At 36.0% G+C, this 21,712-nt stretch overlaps 1 protein-coding gene and 1 pseudogene across 1 annotated transcript; both read right to left on the bottom strand.

The window, feature by feature from the left end:
* Positions 1-624: 624 nt before the first annotated feature.
* On the bottom strand, positions 625-2,120 carry LOC110111099 (annotated as a pseudogene).
* Positions 2,121-5,811: 3,691 nt separating this feature from the next.
* LOC110111100 (serine/threonine-protein phosphatase PP1-like) lies at positions 5,812-20,442 on the bottom strand. The gene is made up of 4 exons (XM_020842816.2): positions 19,914-20,442; positions 9,747-10,306; positions 9,458-9,676; positions 5,812-6,276 (listed from the first exon to the last, which is right to left on the bottom strand). Exons 1-4 carry the CDS (start codon positions 20,086-20,088, stop codon positions 6,253-6,255), a joined length of 978 nt encoding a protein of 325 aa, XP_020698475.1. The 5' UTR covers positions 20,089-20,442; the 3' UTR covers positions 5,812-6,252.
* Positions 20,443-21,712: the final 1,270 nt, after the last annotated feature.

Genomic DNA, 21,712 nt, shown 5'->3' with positions numbered 1-21,712 from the left:
TTTTAATGCTTACAAAATAATAAGCAACAAAAAGGTAACAATATGTTTTTGTTTTTAGCATCAAAGCATAAATTTGATGCAGATAAAATTGAACCTGAAGATCTTCACAATAATTTTTAAAATTATTATCATCAAATTTATATGCCACACTCATGTATGAATACCAACCCACCACTGTTTGTCTTGGTGGTGAAGAGCCGGTTGAGCAAAGACCAGGTCCCTGGTTCGAATCCCTTGGCAAGCAGTGAAAGCCTTAAGTATTGGCCCGTGTAAATTGGTGTGGGTTGCATGCTAGGTCGACCGGGTTTTACACTGGCCTAAGAACAGTGCTTCCTCGTCACAAAAAAAAAGGTATGAGTACGGCGCGATTTCATAATATTTTTATTTATTTGATATGATAAACATTATTTTTGGCACTTTGATCATGATAAAAATTAATCAAAATTACAATGGAAATTGAATTCAAAACAATCAAATTTATCTATAAAGAAAAAGATTAATCCAAATTAATCTGAAACTGAGATAAAAACCACACAATTTTACACATAAATTCATCAACTTCTTTGTTAAATTCAGATGTAGAAAGAGAAACAGCATATTAAATCATTTAGGATAAATTATCTCTCAAACCTGCTCCCCCTCCTCATCTGCTTCGCCTGAAATCTCTTCCAGCGACCTCCCCTTCGATTCCGGCACCAGAAAAGTACACAGAAACCCGATCACATTGCATCCAGCAAGAAGAAACAACGAATTCCTCACTCCAATACCCGCCGGATATCCATGATCAGCCAACTTCGGATTCGGATTCTGCGCGAGATACAGAAACCCGAACGACCCGATTATCGCCCCCAGTTTCCCCGCCGCCGCCGATATTCCGTGGCATGTCGACCGCAACCTCGCTGGAAATATCTCCGCCGGCACAATAAAGGTCGTACTGTTCGGCCCAAAGTTCGCGAAGAAGAAGGTGAATGCGTACATCACAACAAACCCAATGTGATTCCCAGGCGTCGTCCAATGACTGTAAGGAATCGCAAGTCCGAGCATAAACACGGTCATCATCAAGAACCCAAGCAACTGAATCCCGAACCGGCCGATCACATCAATAAGCGCGACGGTGAACCAGTACCCGGGAACCGTTCCGCACAGCGCGATCAGAGTCTGAGCTCTGGCGATTTTGAACACCTCTTCAAGCGCGTTCATCGTGAAGCCTTTCGGAATCCATCCTATGGCGCTAAAGATGTCTTTTTGGAAGAGGTTCTGGCTGTAGAAAGCGATGTCGAGAAGGAACCAGCTGGTGGTGGTTCCGAGGAGATGGAGGCCATGGCGGCGAAGGAAGTGTTTGGAGAAGAGGCCAAAGGTGTGATTTTTATCGGCGGCGAAGCGTTCGATTTTGGCCTCTTCTGCTTGGATCTCGACTTGGAGGACTTTGGACATGTCGGAAGCTGCTTGTTTTGCGTTTTGGGCGACAAGGGCGGTGTAGCGAGCGGTTTCTGGCATCTTCATTCGCCAGTAGTATGTAAGAGCGGCGGGGAGAGCGCCGACCATGAGAATTATTCGCCAGACATAGTCGGCTTCAGGCACGGTGGATCCGGCGGGATCGACCGCGTATGCCGGAGCGGGAAATCGGCTCTTGAATACTGCGGAGATGATGATGGCGACCATGCCGCCGGCCAGAATGCCAAAGCCCTGACATTTTGATCCACGTTCATCAAATCTCTTTCTCTCAACACTTACTATTAGGGTGATTTGCATGCATAGCACAATATTTATTTATTTATAGATTTATTATTTAAATATACTAGCAACAGAGTCATCCCATACACTCTCTTCCGCCCAAGCTTATCTCCTAACCAACCAAAGAACAGTTGGCCGGAGAGAGTCCCACAGAAGGCAACGCCGTTGACGGAGGCGGAGATGTGCGGAGGAAGAGAGCCGGGGGTAAGGGATCCATCGACGTGGTAATAGATGCGGCCGAGGAGTTTGGTTACGAGGGAGATACAGAACAGGTCATAGGCGTCGGTGAAGAAGCCCATGCCGGCGACGACGATGGCGGTGAAATGGTACCATTGCGTTTTGGCCGCGTCGAGGGCGGAGAGAACCTGGAGTTGTTCCTTCGCCATTGGTTTTATCTTCTTCTTTCCTCCTCCTCCTGGCCTGATTAGAGGCGAAGGATCAGAGAGCCAGAAAAAAGTTTGCTTTTTTGATTCCTCTGCTGGGAAATGAAGAAGCTTTGATTTACATTTTTTGTGGGAGGTCAGAAGGGTTAAATAGGGGGAGTGGGAGGAGAAAGAGAATCTGCGGAGAGAATATTCGATGATTTGTGGGGTCAAAGGTGAGGTGTGGGGCCAGGGTTTGCCACGTCAGATATTCTGTTTTGCTTGAAGGATTAATGGTGGTGAGGAAGGAGGGGAGGGAGAGACATTTGTTTTGTTTTTCGATTAATAGGGGAGGATTTATACGAATATTCTGATTATTATTCCTTTTTTGTTATCTTGAATATAAATATAATTAGATTTTTTTTTTAAATTTTGTTATATGTTTTTATCAATTGAATAAGGCTTCATTTGAAACGGTTTTTTTACTATTTTCTAAAGCAATTTTTTAGTACAAAAATTTTAAAACTAGAAATTGTTATGTTAGAAATTTGTTTTAAAAAGCATTAAGAAAGTCACCCCAAACGAAGGACGACTTTCTTACTATTTTTAAAGTATCTTTTTAGAGTAAATATTTTTTTTTAATTAAAAAATTTATATTAAAAATTTACTTTAAAAAATAGTAAGAAAATATTCGCAAACAATGCCTAATTATCTTATTGAAGTGATTAAAGAGAAAATGAACAAGTGGCCAAGTTGCATGCATATCATTTGTTTAATATTTTGATTTTTATATTATTTATAATATCTAAATATTTAAAATGTATAAAAATTTATGTATCATGCATTTTATTTTAAATAATTTAATATTAGTAATATTTTTAATATAATTTATATATTATGATTTTACATAAATAAATATTAAAAATTACATGTTAAATATGTTAATGTATAATACGATAAGTACTTTATGATATGGAGATAAATGCCTCTTGAATATTGTTTAGTTGTCTACATGGATAGTTTTAAAACTAGCTAAATAAAAAAAAAATATTATATTATATGGGTAGCTACCCTAAGCTTAATTAGTGTTGATACGCCTTAAAAAATTATCTTGATTGGGAACAAATCTCGATGCAAAATCAAGTTGGAAGCTTCCAAAATTAAAATTGGGACCATCCGAACTCCGATTTCATCAAACTTATAGTCAAACTGAGCGTATCAAGAATACGAACCCAACGACACCAAATCCAACCCAATCCGAGCCCAAACGAGTCCAAATCAAGGGTTAGAAGCGCTGTTGGAAAGTTCAAATCACAATTTGGATTACCAAATGTTTTCCAAACATAATGTGCTTATAGTCAAATCGAGCGGCTTGACGCGACGAATCAAACGAGCCTAAGATCACCAAAATCCGACATCACTAAGACATTCAAATGTCCATCAAACGATCCATGATCAAGGGATTCAACATCGGACGTCCATCCAACCATTACCCATTTACCCTTGATCTCTCATCTATTTACGAATCATGCCACTCTAGAAATCTATAAATAGACCTCTCATTTCTCTTGAAAGGGATCCAAGCAAGAAGCAAGAAGAAAGAAGCTCCTCCTCGACCACCACCTGAGTTCGGACCACCACCTGAGGCCCTCGCCTTTGCCAGACACTACTTGAGGCCCTAAACTCTGCCACACCATCAACTAATGCCAGAGTTCTGCCAAGTCACTATTAGACTACTAACTGACGCCCCAACTTCCAAGTGACATCAGATTTTAACACTAGACTTCAACCTTACGGTTGACATTTGTAATCTGATCGCCCTCAAGGATGAGTCAACCTAGTGTATTCAACTCAAATTCTAGTGAAATCTTTCTAATTAGGCTATGCCCCGTAGTTTTTCTTTTTTCAGGATTTTCCACATAAAAAATTATGTGTTCTCTATGTTTGAGCTGGATATCCGTGCAACGCTAAGACGTAGAATTACAACTCTATAGCCGCATATAATCCCTGCAACAAGTGTATATTTGAAATAATCGATAAAATTTTCCCAAAAAAAAAAAAAAACTCAAGTAATATATTTCAAAATATTTAATACTACTGTTTTAAAAAGAAATTTTATAAATTTATGGCATCGAGGTGCTTTGCCCGACTAAGAAAATTCATTGAGCTAAAATGCAAGTCATATATCTTTCATTGATCCACAAAACAATTTTTTTCTAATATAATAATTCTTTTAAATTTGCAAATATTTTATGGCCGAATATCTAAACTAGCTCACCTCGACCGTCCAATATGATAATTTGAGATGAATTTATTACTGTTTCTTAAAATAATTTTTTAGTTCAAGCATTAATTTTTTTATAATAAAAATTTGCTTTAAAAAATAATAAAAAAGTCATTCCAAAAGAAGCATAACTGTTTGTTTGGGATGATTTTTTACTGCTTAAAACTGCTTTCAAGTAAAAAAATTAAATTTTTTTAACTATAAAGCATATTTAAGAAGCAGAAAAAAAGCCGTCCCAAACGAAGGCTTCGTTTGGGACTGCTTTTTTTCTGCTTTCTAAAATGAAGTTTTAGTACAAAATTTTTTATTTTTGTACTAAAACTCCATTTTAGAAAGCAATAAAAAAGCCGTCTCAAACGAAGCTTAAATCTCTATTGTTCAAGTATAATGATACAAAACATGTGAAGAAGAGTATGCATTTCTCCTCGTATATTTTATGCTTCATTTGAGATAACTTTTTTTTTTTTTACTATTTTTTAAAATAATATTTTTACAAAAAAATTTTGTAAAAAAAATTACTTTATAAACTAGGAAAAAACATTATCCCAAATAAAACCTCATATTATTTTTCCACAATGATTGGAATTTAAAATAAATTTAAGCAGTTTAGATATGACACTAAAACTTGGAACAAAAATATGATTTATAAATATATAGAGAAAGAACTAATCACATGAAATATTTGATTCATCCATCTTAAATAACTCAAACTTGAACTAAAATTCATTGAAAATATAAAAAAACTAATGTTCTTTGTGCTATTTTGAATCTCAAATCTTCAAAATTTTTTATGGATGTAAAAAATTACAAAAGGATAAATTATTACATCCTTTCTAAATAAATAGTATTATAACTTTATGTAAATAGCCTATTATTCATTTGATAGAATATATTCGATATTTTTCCACACAATTTCATAGAGTTATTTTTTAATCATACGAAAACTATTTCAACTAAAATCTAATTATTAATTAATAAGACAAATTTAATAATTATCATAAAAAGATTATTAAGCCAAAGCAGAATAGAACTAAACTAACTTAGCTAAAAATCATACATAAAAAATATTAAAAAAAGAGGTCAGAATGAGCCTTAAAACCCTTAGATCTTTATCTTAAGATGAGTGCAAAAATTGAGCCAAACACTTCCAGGTCTACCATTCTCCCTACTATTTGTGCTGATACTCTCTGATGCTTAGAAATTTCAGAATGACAAAACAAAGTCACGTTGCTCATCTTAATCTGTTAGTTGGAAGCTTTGACTACTGACTAAGATGTCTTACTGTCTTAGATTCGAAGCTCGTATTTATGATGCGTGTGTGAGTTTACCTTAATTGGCTCAAAATCCCGAAAAAAAAACAAACAAAAGTCAAATTAGATGCATTTTCTAAGCTAAAAAGCTTTTCTAATAATATTTCAAAGGCATTTCAGCTGATAATATAAAAATTGATTTCATCAGCAGCTTAGTATTATAACCAGAAATCAATAGCCAGAACAGGCAGGGGGCATATCAATCTTCCATCAGGCTAAAAATTGCCTCTCTCACAAAACACTCATAAAACAGAATACCACAATAGCAGTATTAGCAAAAAGATGCCATTCACAGGAACCACCAATAGCTAAATCTAGCGAAATGGAAGAAGTGAAAAAGTTGCTTATTATTACACTGAAAATTGGAGTAATAACATCTTCAGTAATTTACCTCCGAAGAAGCTTCAGCTCATGATTTTTCAGATGTTCAAGGCTCAATCGTTTAATCCCTGAATTGTGCTGTAATCACTATGTACTATCATATATCAAACCCCACATTGCATCCAAAAAGAAATCTCTTAAGGCATCGAAGCGGCGATCTCCATCGTGTGAAGAATAGCCCTCAAACTTTTGCCCCAAGAAAAGACTGCAATCAAATCAGCCAAAATTAGAGTGAAGTACAATTTTACTTGTGCATTCAGCAATATATGAAATTCTACTACATGATAAGGGGAAAATAAGTAGATCCTGCAAGATTTAGAAAATATCTCAAAAGATGAATTAAGAATACAAATGATCTTTCTATATTAGATTTAAATGAGAATTTGACTTTTAACATGACACAATGGAGAAAAAGAATTCATGTAGCCGACCCCACATAGTGGGATAGGCTTGATGTTGTTGTTGTTGTTGTATGCTTTCTACATTCAGGAAAAAAGAGTAAATGAGTTGACTTTCTGAACAAGCTCCTCTCCATTGTATAGCTTGCGGGCATCTGAGGCTAAGGTAAATATATTACTTCTTTATAACATTTCACACTAGGAGAGAAAGTGATAAGGTTAACAATTGTAATGGGTAGTTTGGTATTGGGTTAGTAGGTCATTGTGGGTCTTGATGCTTCATAAGTAGATGATTAGTATTAAGTGCTTCATAGGTAGTTAATGAGTTTTTATGATTCCATAAATACTCTCCATTAAGGGTAATAGGGCAAGCGATGAATACAATGAAATAGCTCCTATATGTATTGTTTTATTCTCTCTCACCTCACCTAATTTTTTAAGTTGTGTATGATCCCACCATTGGGGTTGTATCATATAGCTATGCTACAATCGACATTGAAACAAAACTAAAAGAACATACCAGTTTCCAGTTACATCAGAATGGTGCACTTTGTGAAAGGATACCAAGGTAAGGTAGAAGAAAAAGGTGGTCCTTCAGGTATCAAAACACAAGCCTACTTTTTGTGGCTTACGAAGGCAAAAGACCCAACCTTGCCTTAGAAACTGCATTTTGGAGAATTTCTACAGGTCAATGATTCCATGAAGTGTGGTGCACCTTTTTGTGGGTGTTTTGCCATCATGGCAGAGACGTGAAAGACCGAGGTGAAGGAAGCATTCAGAAGTAACAAGGATTTCAAGTATGAATATTAATATTATCTCTACACTAAATTCCATTACTAATAAAGCTTTAGCTGCCCCAAACATTGTACCGAAACATATCCTTGTTGCTTTTAGTGGATGAGATATCTTCCTATGAGACATCTTGCAAAGCAGTAAAGTATTATATGAACTTATACAGGTAGGAAAATAATTCCTCTCAGACACAAAAGCAAGCTCAAATCACCCCAGCATCCAAATCCAGTTTTGTTGTTCAATGAACTAGCCATTATCCCAATTATTTGGGTCCACTTCATGAATTCTTAATATCAATTCATTTTGCAAATGTTGCATGAGTTGTAAAATTTATTTTGCACATATCTTTTGCAAAACCACTGAAGTTACTTTCAGTCAACCATTTTTTCTTTTTAACCCTTCAACTTCAATTTTATTTAGCCATCTTGTTTAACACGGTCAAATCACCTATGCCAATTTTTACCACATTATCTTCAAAGATGCTAGTCTCACCTTTCCTCAAATAGAATTATCTTAATTTATCCATTTTAGTTTTGCCACACATTTAACTTATAAGTTCTCATTTCTAACAAGCACAACTTATCTACGAATAACTCTTCATTGCTTAACATTCAAATTTTGTATAACATAGCTAACATAATTGCAATTTTATAAAATTCTCTAGTGGCATAGTACTTGTAAAGCATTTCTCTATTTTAAACAACCAACATTTACTCTAAAATTATATCCTAATTCTTACGCATGTTATAATCAAGTTACTTAAGCTTATCACGCTTAGATTTTACTTTGAGCAAGTTAATTAAGCTTATCACACTTAGATTTTACTTTGAGCAAGTTACTTAAGCTTATTACACTTATCAGATTACTTAAGCTTATCGTTTCATTCGCACTTTTGAGTAATTGAGCCTCATAACGAGCAAAGTCAAAATTGAATATTGGAATTTTAGTTACTGGCCTTAAAAAAATAATTTTATGGGCTAAAAGGATATTAAGCACCCTCTAAGCCCGACCCAAATAAACTAATTAATTCTGGAGAATTAATTAATCATTAGTATTAGCACAACACTAATATATATATATATATATATATATATATATATTCAATTGCTCTACTAATTCTAACCCATTTATCCTTTAAGCACCTTCTCCATTATTTAACTTTCCACGCATCTAGTAGGGACCCTCTCTTATTATAACTATGTCAAGAGGGAAAAGCATACACCAAGGTAAATCACTCTGAATATCCTTAATAAACAATAAAAAAGTAACTAATGATCAACTTGGTCATTACACTGACTACTTACGGAAGTAATCCATTTTGCAGCAAAAATATTTTTAATAAACTTACCATAATGTAACAAAGATCTTTGATTAAAACCTACCATGAACAATAACTCATTGATCACTTCACAACTACTTAAAATGATAATCAATATTGCACCATCAAATATATCATTAACAACTTCCACACCATTTATACACACATTTTTCACTCAATGAGATCAAATTAACATGATAATAGATCGTTTGCCTTCTCAGCACTAATAAAAATCTTATGGAACCCCATTTCTTTGCTCTCTATATTTCCATTAGTTATCTTAAACCAAAAATTTGCATTTATAATGGATCTTCACAGCATAAAATCAAATTAATGCTTTGATATCAATACAGATGTTTTAGTCTACATTCTATTACCCTCTCACACAACTTTTATGTATGACTAATAAACTACTTAAAAAAAAAACATTTTAGCACCAGCTGCACATAGTTGTACGGTCTACCTTTATAAAATGACATCAATATTAAATTTCTAAAAAGGATGAAAGTACGAAGTTAAGGTTCATGTTTCATCATCATCCATAAAAAAGGCAAAGCTAAGGAATTAATCATGAACAGATTTTTCTAGATCACAATCTGATCTCTTCCAATGTCAAGGCCACCAAAACAAAATAAATAAATTTGAAAGTGCTGTGATCAGGCCGTATTCTTCTGTTCATAAAATTGATGAAGAGAAATTCGAGTCCACAAATAACAACGAAGACATAAAATATTTGGATTTGAAAATTAGTACATCATCATCTGCCTTATCCTTGCTTTTTAAAGGTGGGGCTTTATGAATCCTCATTCTCCATTCAGGTATAAATTGAGTGCTTTAATAAATTAATGTTCAACAACAAATCTGAGAGCTGTACGCACCTTTACTCCTGGTTGAGGTGTGCCCAATTTACTAGTTGTTGTACTTCCAAAATTTAACTTTTTCTTTTCTGCAGGCTTTAATATCTGGAAGGAACACATCAGAGTGTCATCCACGCTCATCATAGCACCAGCATTGTCAAATTCACCGCAGTAATTTGGTGCTGAGAATATTGTAACCAGTTGCCTATCAGCAAAGAACTCATAACCATCTTCAACAACCTGAAAACCAAAATAAGAATCCATTAACACCAACACAAGAGCAAAGAACTAGATTTAGATAATCCCTGACCTGGTGAGCACGACATATAAGATCTAGATCATGCTTTTGAAGGAACTCAGACACCTTGTCAGCACCAAAGGTATAGGAAACGCCCCTATCATTCATTCCCCAACCTTGAACATCTTTACTAGGATCAGACCAGAGAAGATCACAGAGTAAACCAGTATCAGGAACATCTGTTGGCCGTGCTAGGTTTCTTATTTGATCCAAACTATGCAAGTCTGGAGATAGACCTCCATGCATACAGAGGATCTTTTCATCAATAAGAGCTGCCACAGGAAGGCAGTTAAAGCAATCTGTGAAGACTTTCCAAATCCTCACATTGAATCTGCGTTTACATTCATCATAAAACCCATAAATGCGGTTTATCGAAGCACATTCATGGTTCCCTCTCAAAAGAAAAAAGTTTTCTGGGTACTTGATTTTGTAGGCTAAAAGGAGGCATATTGTTTCAAGACTCTGCTTCCCTCTGTCTACATAATCCCCCAAGAAGAGGTAATTAGCTGCAGGAGGAAGACCTCCATATTCAAAGAGCCGCAACAGATCAGAGTACTGGCCATGAATGTCACCTGTGTACAACCAGAAACCATCATAAACAGTGCGGAGAACAGGCACATGTTCAAGTTGAGCAAGGGATTCCAAGAAATTTACAGATAAAACCTCTTTCTAATATCACGCAATGACATCAAAGAGAAATAATCTCACTTGTCCAATCCTGAACTAATTCCAATGGCATTCCTTGCCTGGAATAACATACCCAAAGTTGAATACTCAACACTATAACGCTGTATAGTTGCTTTCAGAAGAAAATTATATTGAACTACCCGGAAGAAAGTTGAACATGAACAATTGTAAATATATTGCATAATTTTATAGCTTCACACTCCATTTAATCAATTCATCCTTCCACAAAATTCTACAAAACTAAACAAGAAAAGAAATAGATGCCTAACCAAAACATAAAGGCGAGTCATCTTGAACTCCCTCACACAACTAACGTTTTCAACATACCATAGATTAGTGTGGGCTCCAAAAATTCACACCCAACTATATTGAGAGAGTTTGGTTCCAGATAAAAATTTTAGAAGGTAGATTGAATAGTAAATAAGACAACACTAGAAGATTTTGCCCAAATGTTGCGAGGACTTTAAGATCTAGTTTGGATTTCTCATACACGCAATCCCCTATAGCTAATTACCCCTCCCAGTAACCAGAGAGAGCTTTTAATTAAAACTAGTTAGATGCTAAACATATAGCATATAGTAGCAGCAATTTGATTATATATTGAGAAAATTTATCACATTTAACTTAAGAGTAAATAATGGAGGAATGATAACGAATTCGATCAAGATCTTATAGTTCCGTCCTCCTAACTTGTTGTGGACCCTAACTTATTTAGTTAGCAGAGATAGTTGTTGGGTCACATAATAGAAGAATTCTAATGAGTAGCCTGACTTGTGTCGTCCAATGGGTGTCTAAACAGAATTTTAAGTAAATCTAAAACTAACATAAGGCATTGTGTCATATTAAGTATATCATATGATACACAACATAGGGGGTTAAGCTATTGGGGAACTTGCAGGGTTTGGTCATAACTGTAACCTAATGGTCTTTAACCATAATTTATGAACATAGGTTCATAATCATTATCTAATGGTATCATTTGATTGTAAAACCACCCATTAGAGGATACCCAATAATTTTCTTTGGAAATTGGGGGCATTATGATAGCATCCCCTCTAATTGAAATTTACTTTCAATACAGACATCATCAGAGTATAATAGTTTGCATCATTTTATACTCAAAATTTTCCTCTCTTTTTTCTAAAAACGAACCCCTTTGATAATGATATGTGATAATCATGCCCATTAAAGAGGTATTAAAATGTCAAATCTACATGTTTACTTGCAAAGGAATGCGTTCATTGGCTTGCACTATTCAATTTTTTAAAACATTTATTATGTTACATATCATGTCGACTCTACCTCTTGTATATGGAGGATTAGGTCTATCCAAGCGCTGAACTTACGAGCCACCACACATAGGCAAGATTGCCTCAAGAGCTTACATTTCGAATATAAACTTTTTGTTAAAGGCTTTTGAAAGCCATACAACAACAACATCAAGCCTTTATCCTAGTATGTGGGGTCGGCTATATAAATCCTTTTGAAGGCCATGCAAACATATATTAAATTTTCTTTGGGAGATCTAAGTTGAGTGTTTAATTGCAAAATTGACATGATTGCACCGAGAGTATGAATTTAAAACCATCAGTTTAATCACAAATGCTTTGGATTGATTGCATGAGTATTCATGAGAAAGCACAAGTTATATAAACTCTTCTCTTCTGGGGGCTCAAAGGAATGAATTTCAAATCAAGGAACTTACAACCCAACTCTATATTGGAAGAGCAACTTGTTTGAAAATATCATGCAGCATATAAATGATTTTTTTAATCTTGAAAAGAGAGAGAGAGCAATTTAAAAAATTATATATATTATATGCTATTTTCAAAGTAGTGACATGATTCTTGGAGTGTAGGAAATTTGAATTCAACTTGTTTTTAATCCACGTAACATTCTTTGATCTTAAGTATAAGAGATTATCATATTTATCATAACACATTCAGACGAGCTGATTTGGGCAATTTGACATGTTTTCAAATGATTTGCACGCTCTTCAATGCATTTACATGGTCTATTTACAAACTTTTTCGTACAATTGTACAATGCATTTGAGTGCTTTTTGATGCATTTACAGTGTACTTTTTACTATAATTATATGATGCACTTCCACGATATATTTGCAAGCTAAGATGCCTCAATGCTTAGACATAATTATAAAAAGTAACCAAAATTTGATTGTTTAGGTGAATATTGTCATTTAGATTGCCCACAAATTTTCACTTTTGATTTTTTAAGGAGTGTCTTATATTTGCTTGCAAGTATGCATTTCAGATCCAGTGGCAAGTAACACGAGTTAAAATTTTATCACATGTTTCAACACATCATGATTTTTGCATTTTAACGAGAGGGGCTTCACAGAGAGAATCATTTCTCTCCTTATGAGTGGACATGATATGATATAGTGTGATATAAATAATAAATATCAAAACTTTTAAATTCCAATAAATGAGTTTCATAATGGGAATCATTTCTCCCAATTTTTTTGTTATAAATAGGGGTCATCCTCGTATTTACTCGTTTTAATCAAATTCTAATTCACTCCAAAATTTTGAAAAGTCTTGCATATTTTGTTTGAGTTAAAGAGTTACGTTCTTGTCCATATGCAAATTTCTCAGTCCAATGCAAAAGCTCGTTTTAATGTTCAACTTTGTTTTTTGAAATGATGACTATTGTATTTGAAAATCACAATCTATAATTTGGTTTTCATATTTATAATTTTATGTTTTTGTTCATTTCATTCTAGTAACATTCGTCGTCGCAACTCGCTTTGCATTTTTTTATTTTTATGTTTTCATTCTAGTAGCATTTTTTCATCAATAAGAGCTACCACAGGAAGTGCGAAGTCTTCACAGGCCAAAAAAAAATTTAATTATATTTTTAATCAGAAAGAGTTAAATCTAAAGCAGAGACGATGGTTAGAACTCATTAAAGATTATTACTTTGATATACAACATCATCCTAGAAAGAAAAATGTAGTTGCATATGCATTAAGAAGGAAGATTTTTGAGTGTTCAAATTTGTTGAGTACTCAGTAGAAGTTATATAATTAGAGATATGAAAAGATTAGAAATTTAAGTGATTAATCAGAAAGATATTGAAGTTATGATGTTAAATCATCTGGTGATTCAATCTACATTAAATGATAGAATAAGAAATTCTATCTCAAAATGTAAAGTTTCAAGAAATTATAAAATGCAAACATGATAGGTGGAAAATTTTATATTGGGTGATGAAGGACTGTTGAAATATAAAGGCATGATTGATATTCCAAATGTTCATAATTTAAGAGAAGAAATTTTCACCTCTCTAATTATGAAATTCATCTAGGCAGCACAAAGATGTATCAAGAGCTGAGGGGGTTATTTTGATGGCCAGGATTGAAAACAAGTATTGCAGAATTTGTAGCGAAATGTATTCCATGTCAAATGATTAAAGTCAAACATCAAAAGCCAAATGGTCAATTGCAGCCTTTACCAATACCTGAATGAAAATGAGAAGAAATTGCAATGGATTACCTAGGTCAAGGCAAAGTTGAGATGTTGTATGGGTTGTTATAGATAGATTAACCAAATCAGCTAAATTCTTATCAATCAAATAAACAGATTCAGCGAAAAAATTGGCAAATATATATGTTGATGAAATTGTGATATTGCATGGAATTCCAAAACTAATAGTCTGATATATATATGTCGATTCACTTCTAGATTGTGAAAGAAGATTCAAGAAGCTATAGGTACCACATTGACTTTCAGCACTGCATTCCACTCTTAGACAGATGGGCAATCATAAAAGGCAATTTAAATTTTAGAAGATTTACTGTGGCAATGTGTCTTGAAATTTGGTGAAATTTGGGAGACCAATATACATTTAATTGAATTTAAATACAATAATAATTTTCAATCTAGCATTGGAATGATGTCATATGAAGCTCTTTATGGAAGGAAGTGTAGAAAACCCATGTTTTGGGTAGAAACAGGTGAAAGAAAAATAATTGGCATGACCCACTTCATGATCCTGATATACCACTCATGAAAAATATTAAAGTTGATGCTCCTACCTTTGATGACACTCTTGATCCCCAGCTCTTCCTGGACTGGGTCAAAGGTATGGACAGTTTCTTTAAGTGGTATAATATCTCTGAGGCTAGGAAGGTCAGTTTTGCGGAGATGAAACTCACGGGTAGGGCGAGCCAGTTTTGGGCCAACTTAGAGAGCCATAGGGAAGCTATGAACGATTATCCCATCACTGATTAGTCATAAATGAAGCGGGAACTCAAGCAGAAGTACTTGCCTCCCTCGTACTTCTCCCTGACTATTGGATAAGTGGAATATGCTGACTCAAGGCAACAAACCAGTTAATGAGTACATCGCTTCCTTTGATGACTTCCTGATTCGTTGCAAGGGGGAGATCTCTACCACCCTCGCGCAGATCTTGTCTATGTTTCGGACCAGGTTGGAAGAGGATCTTTGCAATGAGCTGTTTGCCCCGAACGTCACTACCCTGGAGAATGCCTACATCCTAGTACTTGATTTAGAGGAGACCCGTTCCCAACACCCGAGCCGTTCACATGACTCTAGGACCTCATACAGACCATCCGGTAGTTCCACTCCTCACACTTCTGCTGCCCGACCCACTTATGGGAGCACGACCAAACCACCCACGGGTCCTGCACCTTGATCTGATTTTGGGAATAAACCTCCCACCCCGGATACCCCTTGATTCAGTCCCGGGACCAAGTGCTTTCGATGCCAAGGGTATGGGCATATCGCTTCTTAGTGCTCCAGTCCCTATAAAGTCTCGATCATTGAAGAGATACTGAGGACGATCTCGAGCCCGAGGTTGATCATATCCACCAGGTCGAGGATGAAGGCAAGTTCTTCGAGGAGGATGACGACACTACGGTCCTCCATTGCCTCAGAAACTGGATACCTCTACCCTCTGTGTGGTGAGATGTGCGCTATCACACCCGACACCCACTGATGACTGGCGTAGGACTGCGATTTTCTACACCTACACCAAAATCAAAGACAAGAACTGTAAGGTCATCGTGGATATTGGTAGTTTCATAAATGTTGTTTCTTCTAGCATGGTATCCAAGTTGGGTCTTTCTGTCGTTCATCACCCCAATCCGTATAAGGTAGCGTGGATCAACTCCACTGCCTTGGAGGTGAAAGAACGAAGCATCGTACCTATCTCCTTTGCCAACTACAAGGAGAACGTTTGGTGCGATGTATTGATTATGAATGTTGGACAAATCCTTTTGGGTCGCCCTTGGATCTATGATAACGATGTCCACATTTTTAGGCGTTCGAACACCTGCGTGTTCGAACATGCGGGCAAAAAGATTAAGCTTTTGTCATCGCAGTCCCGGGTTACGGACGACACAAAATCCGACCCTATTAAGTCCAAGAAAGGATCGAACCTAGTCACCACCAAGGTTCTGGACGTTGTGGTTGCTCAAGGCGCACCTCTATACGACTTAGTGGGTCGTGAGATTCCCGTCGAATCTCACGAACCTATTCCTCTGGAAGTCCAACTCATTATGGGACAGTATGTTGATGTCTTCCCCGATGATCTCCCAGATCAGTTACCCCTACTTAGAGACATTCAGCATGCCATAGACTTCGCCCATGGAGCCTCCCTCCCGAACCTGCCATACTATGGAATGAACCCCACGGAACATGTCGAGCTTAAAAAGCAGGTCGATGAGTTACTGCAACGATGTTTCATTAAGGAGAGTCTTAGTCCTGCGCGGTGCCAGCCCTTCTTACTCCGAAGAAGGACGCATCTTGGAGAATGTGTGTTGATAGCCGTGCTATCAACAAAATCACCATCAAATATCGTTTCCCTATTCCGAGACTGGACGATATGCTCGATATGATGATGGGTGCCACTCTATTATCCAAAATTGATCTCAAAAGTGGATACCACCAAATCCGGATCCGACCCGGAGATGAGTGGAAAACGGCTTTCAAGACCAAAGATGGTCTCTACGAGTGATTAGTCATGTCTTTTGGGTTAAGTAACGCCCCGAGTACCTTCATGAGGATCATGACTCAAGTGTTGCACCCGTTTATGGTAAAGTTTGTCGTCGTCTACTTTGATGATATTCTTATTTACAGTTAGTCGATTACCCAACACTTGGATCACTTAAGGCAAGTTTGTGAGGTCTTAAGGAGCAACTTTGTGCCAATCCCAAGAAATGTACATTCCTTGTAGATTGCGTCATCTTTTTGGGCTTCATAGTTTCAGCCCAATGAGGTTTTTGCAGACCTCGAGAAGGTGAGGGCCATTATTGAATGGTCTGTCCCTCAGAACATCTGGGAAGTCTGCAGCTTCCATGGATTAACCACCTTCTATAGAAGATTCATTCGAAGTATTAGCACTATCGTATCTCATATCACTGATAGCTTAAAGAAGTGTGATTCCACTGGACCCCGGTGGCCACCAATGCTTTTGATGAGATTAAGCAAAAAATGGTGGAAGTCCCAGTGACGAGACTTCCTGATTTCTCCAAAGTCTTCGAAGTAACTTGCAACGCTTCGGGGGTCAGAATTGGAGTCCTCTCCCAGGAAGGTCACCGTAGTCTATTTCAGTAAAAAACTAAATTATATTCGGAAGCGTTATTCCATGTATGACAAAGAGTTTTACGTTGTGATTCAATCTCTTCGTTATTGGTGACACTACTTGCTCCCGCAAGAGTTCGTCATTTTCTCGGATCAAGAAGCTCTCCGTTATATCAACTCCCAAAAGAAGTTAAATGCACGCCACGGTCGATGGGCCGAGTTCCAAACCCTCCTCCCTTGGCCGACCATACTTCATCTTTCCAACTTCAAGTTTAAGAGAAACTTCTTTCTCTTTAACGGAGTTCAAAGTTGCTAGTGATCTTCGAAAGCGATTGTCGTCTAGCATACATGAATGGCCGATCCAGATCTTGACTACAGCCTCACTACGACGAGCAGGGATTTGTTTGCATCTTGTACTCGACCTTCTTCAACGTCAACCCGCGCATCGAAAACACCATAGAAGAGTACGTAGAGTGCATCTTGGACACTTTAGTAGAGGCCATGGAAGAGCAACTTGGTACCGTATAGTGGAGGATTACATCCGAGCCTTGACAGAGGTCTTCCACTCTTCCTCCTCTTGTATTTCTTTAGTCTAATCATATTTCTTGTGATTTAATTCTAGTCAAGAAGATCGTATTCGTCTAACTCTGTCGAGCTTAGTAAACGTAGGGATTGAGTGCGATTCATTTATTTCTAATATTATTGTTAGATTAGGGATTTTCGTTGAAAGCTATTATATTTGCATGTTGTTGATTTCCTATATTCTTTTGATGATTCAAAGTTCTTATTTTGCAACTTAGCCTAAACGGAAGTGACCACTCTTACATTTTATTTCGTCGTTTTATTTGCTAATAAGTTCTAATTATTATTTCTCTAATTAATAAATTGTGCAAGCTCTTATAAAAATCACTTCAAGCATTGTAGTCCTACATCAATATCTCTATCTTGAGGACAAGGTGGATCTTTGGGAGGGGAGCATTGTTAGATCGGTCCACGCGGGACCAGCCCATGTGCGAATGAGGCAGAAAGCCTCCACCTCCTGCTTTAGCCGCACACACCGTAGGAGCTAACGAAGCATTTTAGGAAGGATTTTAGAGGGATTTGGGAGTAAAATTTGAATGTAGGGATTGTTTAGGGATTTCCTTTTGATTGTATGTATTAAATACTTTGTTTTCCTAGGGTTAGGGCATCTTGAATTTGGCAGAAATTTGAGATCTCTTAGATTTAGTTTTTTTTCCTTTGGGCTCTAGCGGCGTCTAGAGATTTGGGAGAGATCGATCCTCCTCTTGAATAGAGGATCAATTGTATCTTGCTATTTTCCATTTTCCTTTTATCAAATAATACAAATTATCTACTGTTTTTGTGGTTTTGTGTGGATTTTGGTAGAGAGCTCGTTGTTTTCCGAAGATTTATAGGAAATACTTGAGATCTACAAGTGTTTCCTATCAACATCATACGTAGTGAGATAAAAAAAGGAGAGTTTAAGCACCAAAAGGTTAAAATATAAGTTTCTTTCGAACTTGACAAATTTGTTTTGGTAATTTTCCTACTTATCTTCCAAAACACAAAAATTACATTATCCAATTAAACATCATAGACCCGAAACAATATTAATTTTACTTCATTGTGCCTAGAAAACTTACAATGTGAAATTAATGTCCTAATCCTGCAAAAAGAAGAACACTCACTGATTATGAGAATTTATTTTGGGCATCCATCCATTTCTTGAGGATTTTACAAATAAGCAACGCCTTTTCATCAGGCCTTGTTAGCAGTAGATTTACTTCGAAGGTTAGGACATGTCATTGAGTTTTATTTGTCAATTAGCTCTCTCTTTTTTTTTTTTAATTTTAAGTAAAGCATGATGAAAGGAGTGCCATCAAATCTATGGATCTTCTATTAACCTAAAAATCCACCAATAAACATTTGTCATGTTTTTGTTACAGGTTTTGGATAGATATACATCGGTTCCATCATCTTTTTTATTAATGTTAGCTGAGCGCAGGTTCTTGTACGATATATCGGGGCTCCATCATCTTTTCTAGTAATGTTGACTGAAACTACTCAGTGACAAATGATTTCTTCCATAAGCACACACTATATCTCCCAACAAAGGTTTAATTAACACACTTAATAGAAAATATGAATATCAAAATGAATAGATTCACAAACATTTTAATGGTTTAGGTGCTGAAAGACAAGATCTGCATGTTAATGTAAGTACAAAATAACAGAAAACCGATATGAACTTCAGCGGATGACATTGAATCAACTAAAATAACGGGTAATTTAAACCAGATAAAGAAATGAATATAAAGGTAAATATATCCATGAGATGCAAATTCTAATACAAACTACATGGATAACTTAATATTTGTGAATATATAAATAACCTCTTGAGTCTTGACACTATATTCAAATCCCCAAAGCAGATGAGGCTCAAAAATCCTAAATGCACCACTCATTGCAGTTCTTAACTTTAGTGCAAACACATTCCTATAGATGCAAACATGATTGAAACAACCTAAGAATGATTGTTTACAAGCCATTCGGGAATGAAACAACCAAACAACCGATAAATGTGTTCATCTCGATCATTACATCTTCAATTAACTCTACATGTGGACAATCACAAGTTGTGGATGCATAAAGTGCCATATTAAAGCATTAGGAGGGTTTACTCCAAAGGGGAACCGAGCATAAAGCACAAACATTATAAGAAATTTAACAAAGAACTAATTTTTTTAAAAAATTATATTTCTTCCAAGAGGAAGATCACCCATCTTCAAGAAAGAAATAGAACAAATGATCTCTACCATGCAATGCCCACATCACCAACACCGCCGTTACCAAAACTGAAATATAAAGAGTATAAAAACAAGCACAAATACTTCACAAGAAGTGCGATTGAAGAGCATCCAACCGCAAATTTTAATGGGAGCCTCAAGCTCGAGCAGATTGGGTTGCTGCAGAAAGATATCACGTGACACAACACAGAGCTGGCGAATCTCCGCCTCCGAGAGCTGCACCTGCTTTCCTGGCTTCCCTCTCACCTCCAGCAGCCGCCGTATGATATCATCCACAAGACCACTATCCATCAATCACTATCCTCCCCTCTCCAAACCCTAAAACACAAACCAAACTAAACCAAACCAAAACAAGCCCTTTTCTTCTATTCTAGGAAATCGATCGGACTTAGTACCAAGGCCTCTGCGGGGTTAAAAGCGAGGATTGCAAGGTAAATAACGGAAACTTCGCTCCCCAACAATTCTTGACCTAGCCAACACCACGATCTCTTGAAATAACATCCCTCTCCGCCTCTCTCCTCTCTTTCCCGTACCTTGTTTCCTTTCAATCCTAGCAATCCTCGGAGTAAGAGGTTTCTCCCTCTCCCTCCCCCTCCCCCTCTCCCTCTCCCTCTCCCTCTCTCCTACGATGTTCGATTGACTTCGAGCGGATGAAGCTGAACACAGAAAGTTGGCAAGAAGATGCTGAGACAGAAGGACAGCTTATTACAGCGGTGGAGCGCATAAACTTTCTATGCGATACAAGTGATCGACCATGAGAAGCTAAACAAGGAAATGCGATTGGTTCAGAAATCTGAGTATGCGGACGGTCGTGTGTGAAGTTAACACAGCCTAGCATGAATGGATGATTAGTACAAATATGAAGTTGATGGTCGTCTTCTTTGGTCGCGAATAGGACGTGCCGTTAAAAGAGGGTTCTTTGTAGTGGAAATTAAAAAGATTATTTACTATAATATTTTTAACTCTGAATGATTCAAAGGGCAAAGAGACCTTCATCCTATTGGAAGATAAAAATAATATTTATTGAGCTATTTTTAACTCAATTATTTGACATGAATAATTATCTCTTAAATACTTTATTCATAACTTATATAATTTTTTAAATTTGCATAAATGATATTTAACCTTTAAATTAGGGCAATTAATATTGGTAGAATTTATTTTATTTATTTTCTAAATAATAAATCTCATTCTCATTATTTTTTTGGATGTCTCTAATCAATATAGTTAATTGAGAATTTTCTTTTAAGTGATTATTTAATCAAATTTTTTTTCTTTGGAATGTTAAAATTCAAAACATTCTAATGGATATAATATGATTATGAAGCTTTAACTTTTAATTTTAAGTGTGTTGATTTACAATATATTACTTGAGAGGAATCGTATAATTTATATATTGAACCTGCTAGAATGATAAAAAGATGAAAGTTGAATGACAATTTGGCCCAAATATGTGTGTTAATTGCATCGGTCGTCGTGGATGGAGCCATAATCATCTCTTAATTTGTTCCTATACATCATTCATAGCTTTTAAACCTTTTTGTTAGCATTTGTTGTTCTTTGTTTTCATGCCTCCCTATAATTTTTGTTTAGTAACTCTGGTAGAGGTTTTACATCTTCGAATGAAATATTCATTGAATTTACAAATTTATGCCATAATATTTTGGTCGGTTACATTGTATGGATTTCTTGGGGAGAATTCTTGAGTTGAAACGTTCTTTGTACAAAAATTTTAACTGTTTCATAAATCAAATTTTTAGTACAAAAAATTAATTTTTGTATTAAAAAGTTGTTTTAAGAAGCAGTAAAAAAACAGTCCCAAATAAAATCAAAATCTTTATATATGACTTTTATTGATATATCATCAATGGCGAATGGCGATTCAATAGCTAGTAGGCAAGCCTTATTATGCCAA

This window comes from Dendrobium catenatum, unplaced genomic scaffold (genome assembly GCF_001605985.2).
Source record: "Dendrobium catenatum unplaced genomic scaffold, ASM160598v2 fragScaff_scaffold_1427, whole genome shotgun sequence".
NCBI classification, from domain to species: domain Eukaryota; kingdom Viridiplantae; phylum Streptophyta; class Magnoliopsida; order Asparagales; family Orchidaceae; genus Dendrobium; species Dendrobium catenatum.
Note: the sequence above shows the minus strand (reverse complement) of the source record. Positions and strands in the feature narration are given on the sequence as shown.

What these genes read in the sequence shown, in the direction of transcription:
- LOC110111100 (XM_020842816.2), bottom strand. Translation starts at nt 20,088, where the DNA reads ATGGATAGTGGTCTTGTGGATGATATCATACGGCGGCTGCTGGAGGTG. An exon ending in GGCTCCCATTAAAATTTGCG is followed by an intron (nt 10,307 to 19,913) that starts GTTGGATGCTCT and finishes GGTTGTACACAG; the next exon opens with GTGACATTCATGGCCAGTAC. An exon ending in TTATATGTCGTGCTCACCAG is followed by an intron (nt 9,677 to 9,746) that starts GTCAGGGATTAT and finishes TTTGGTTTTCAG; the next exon opens with GTTGTTGAAGATGGTTATGA.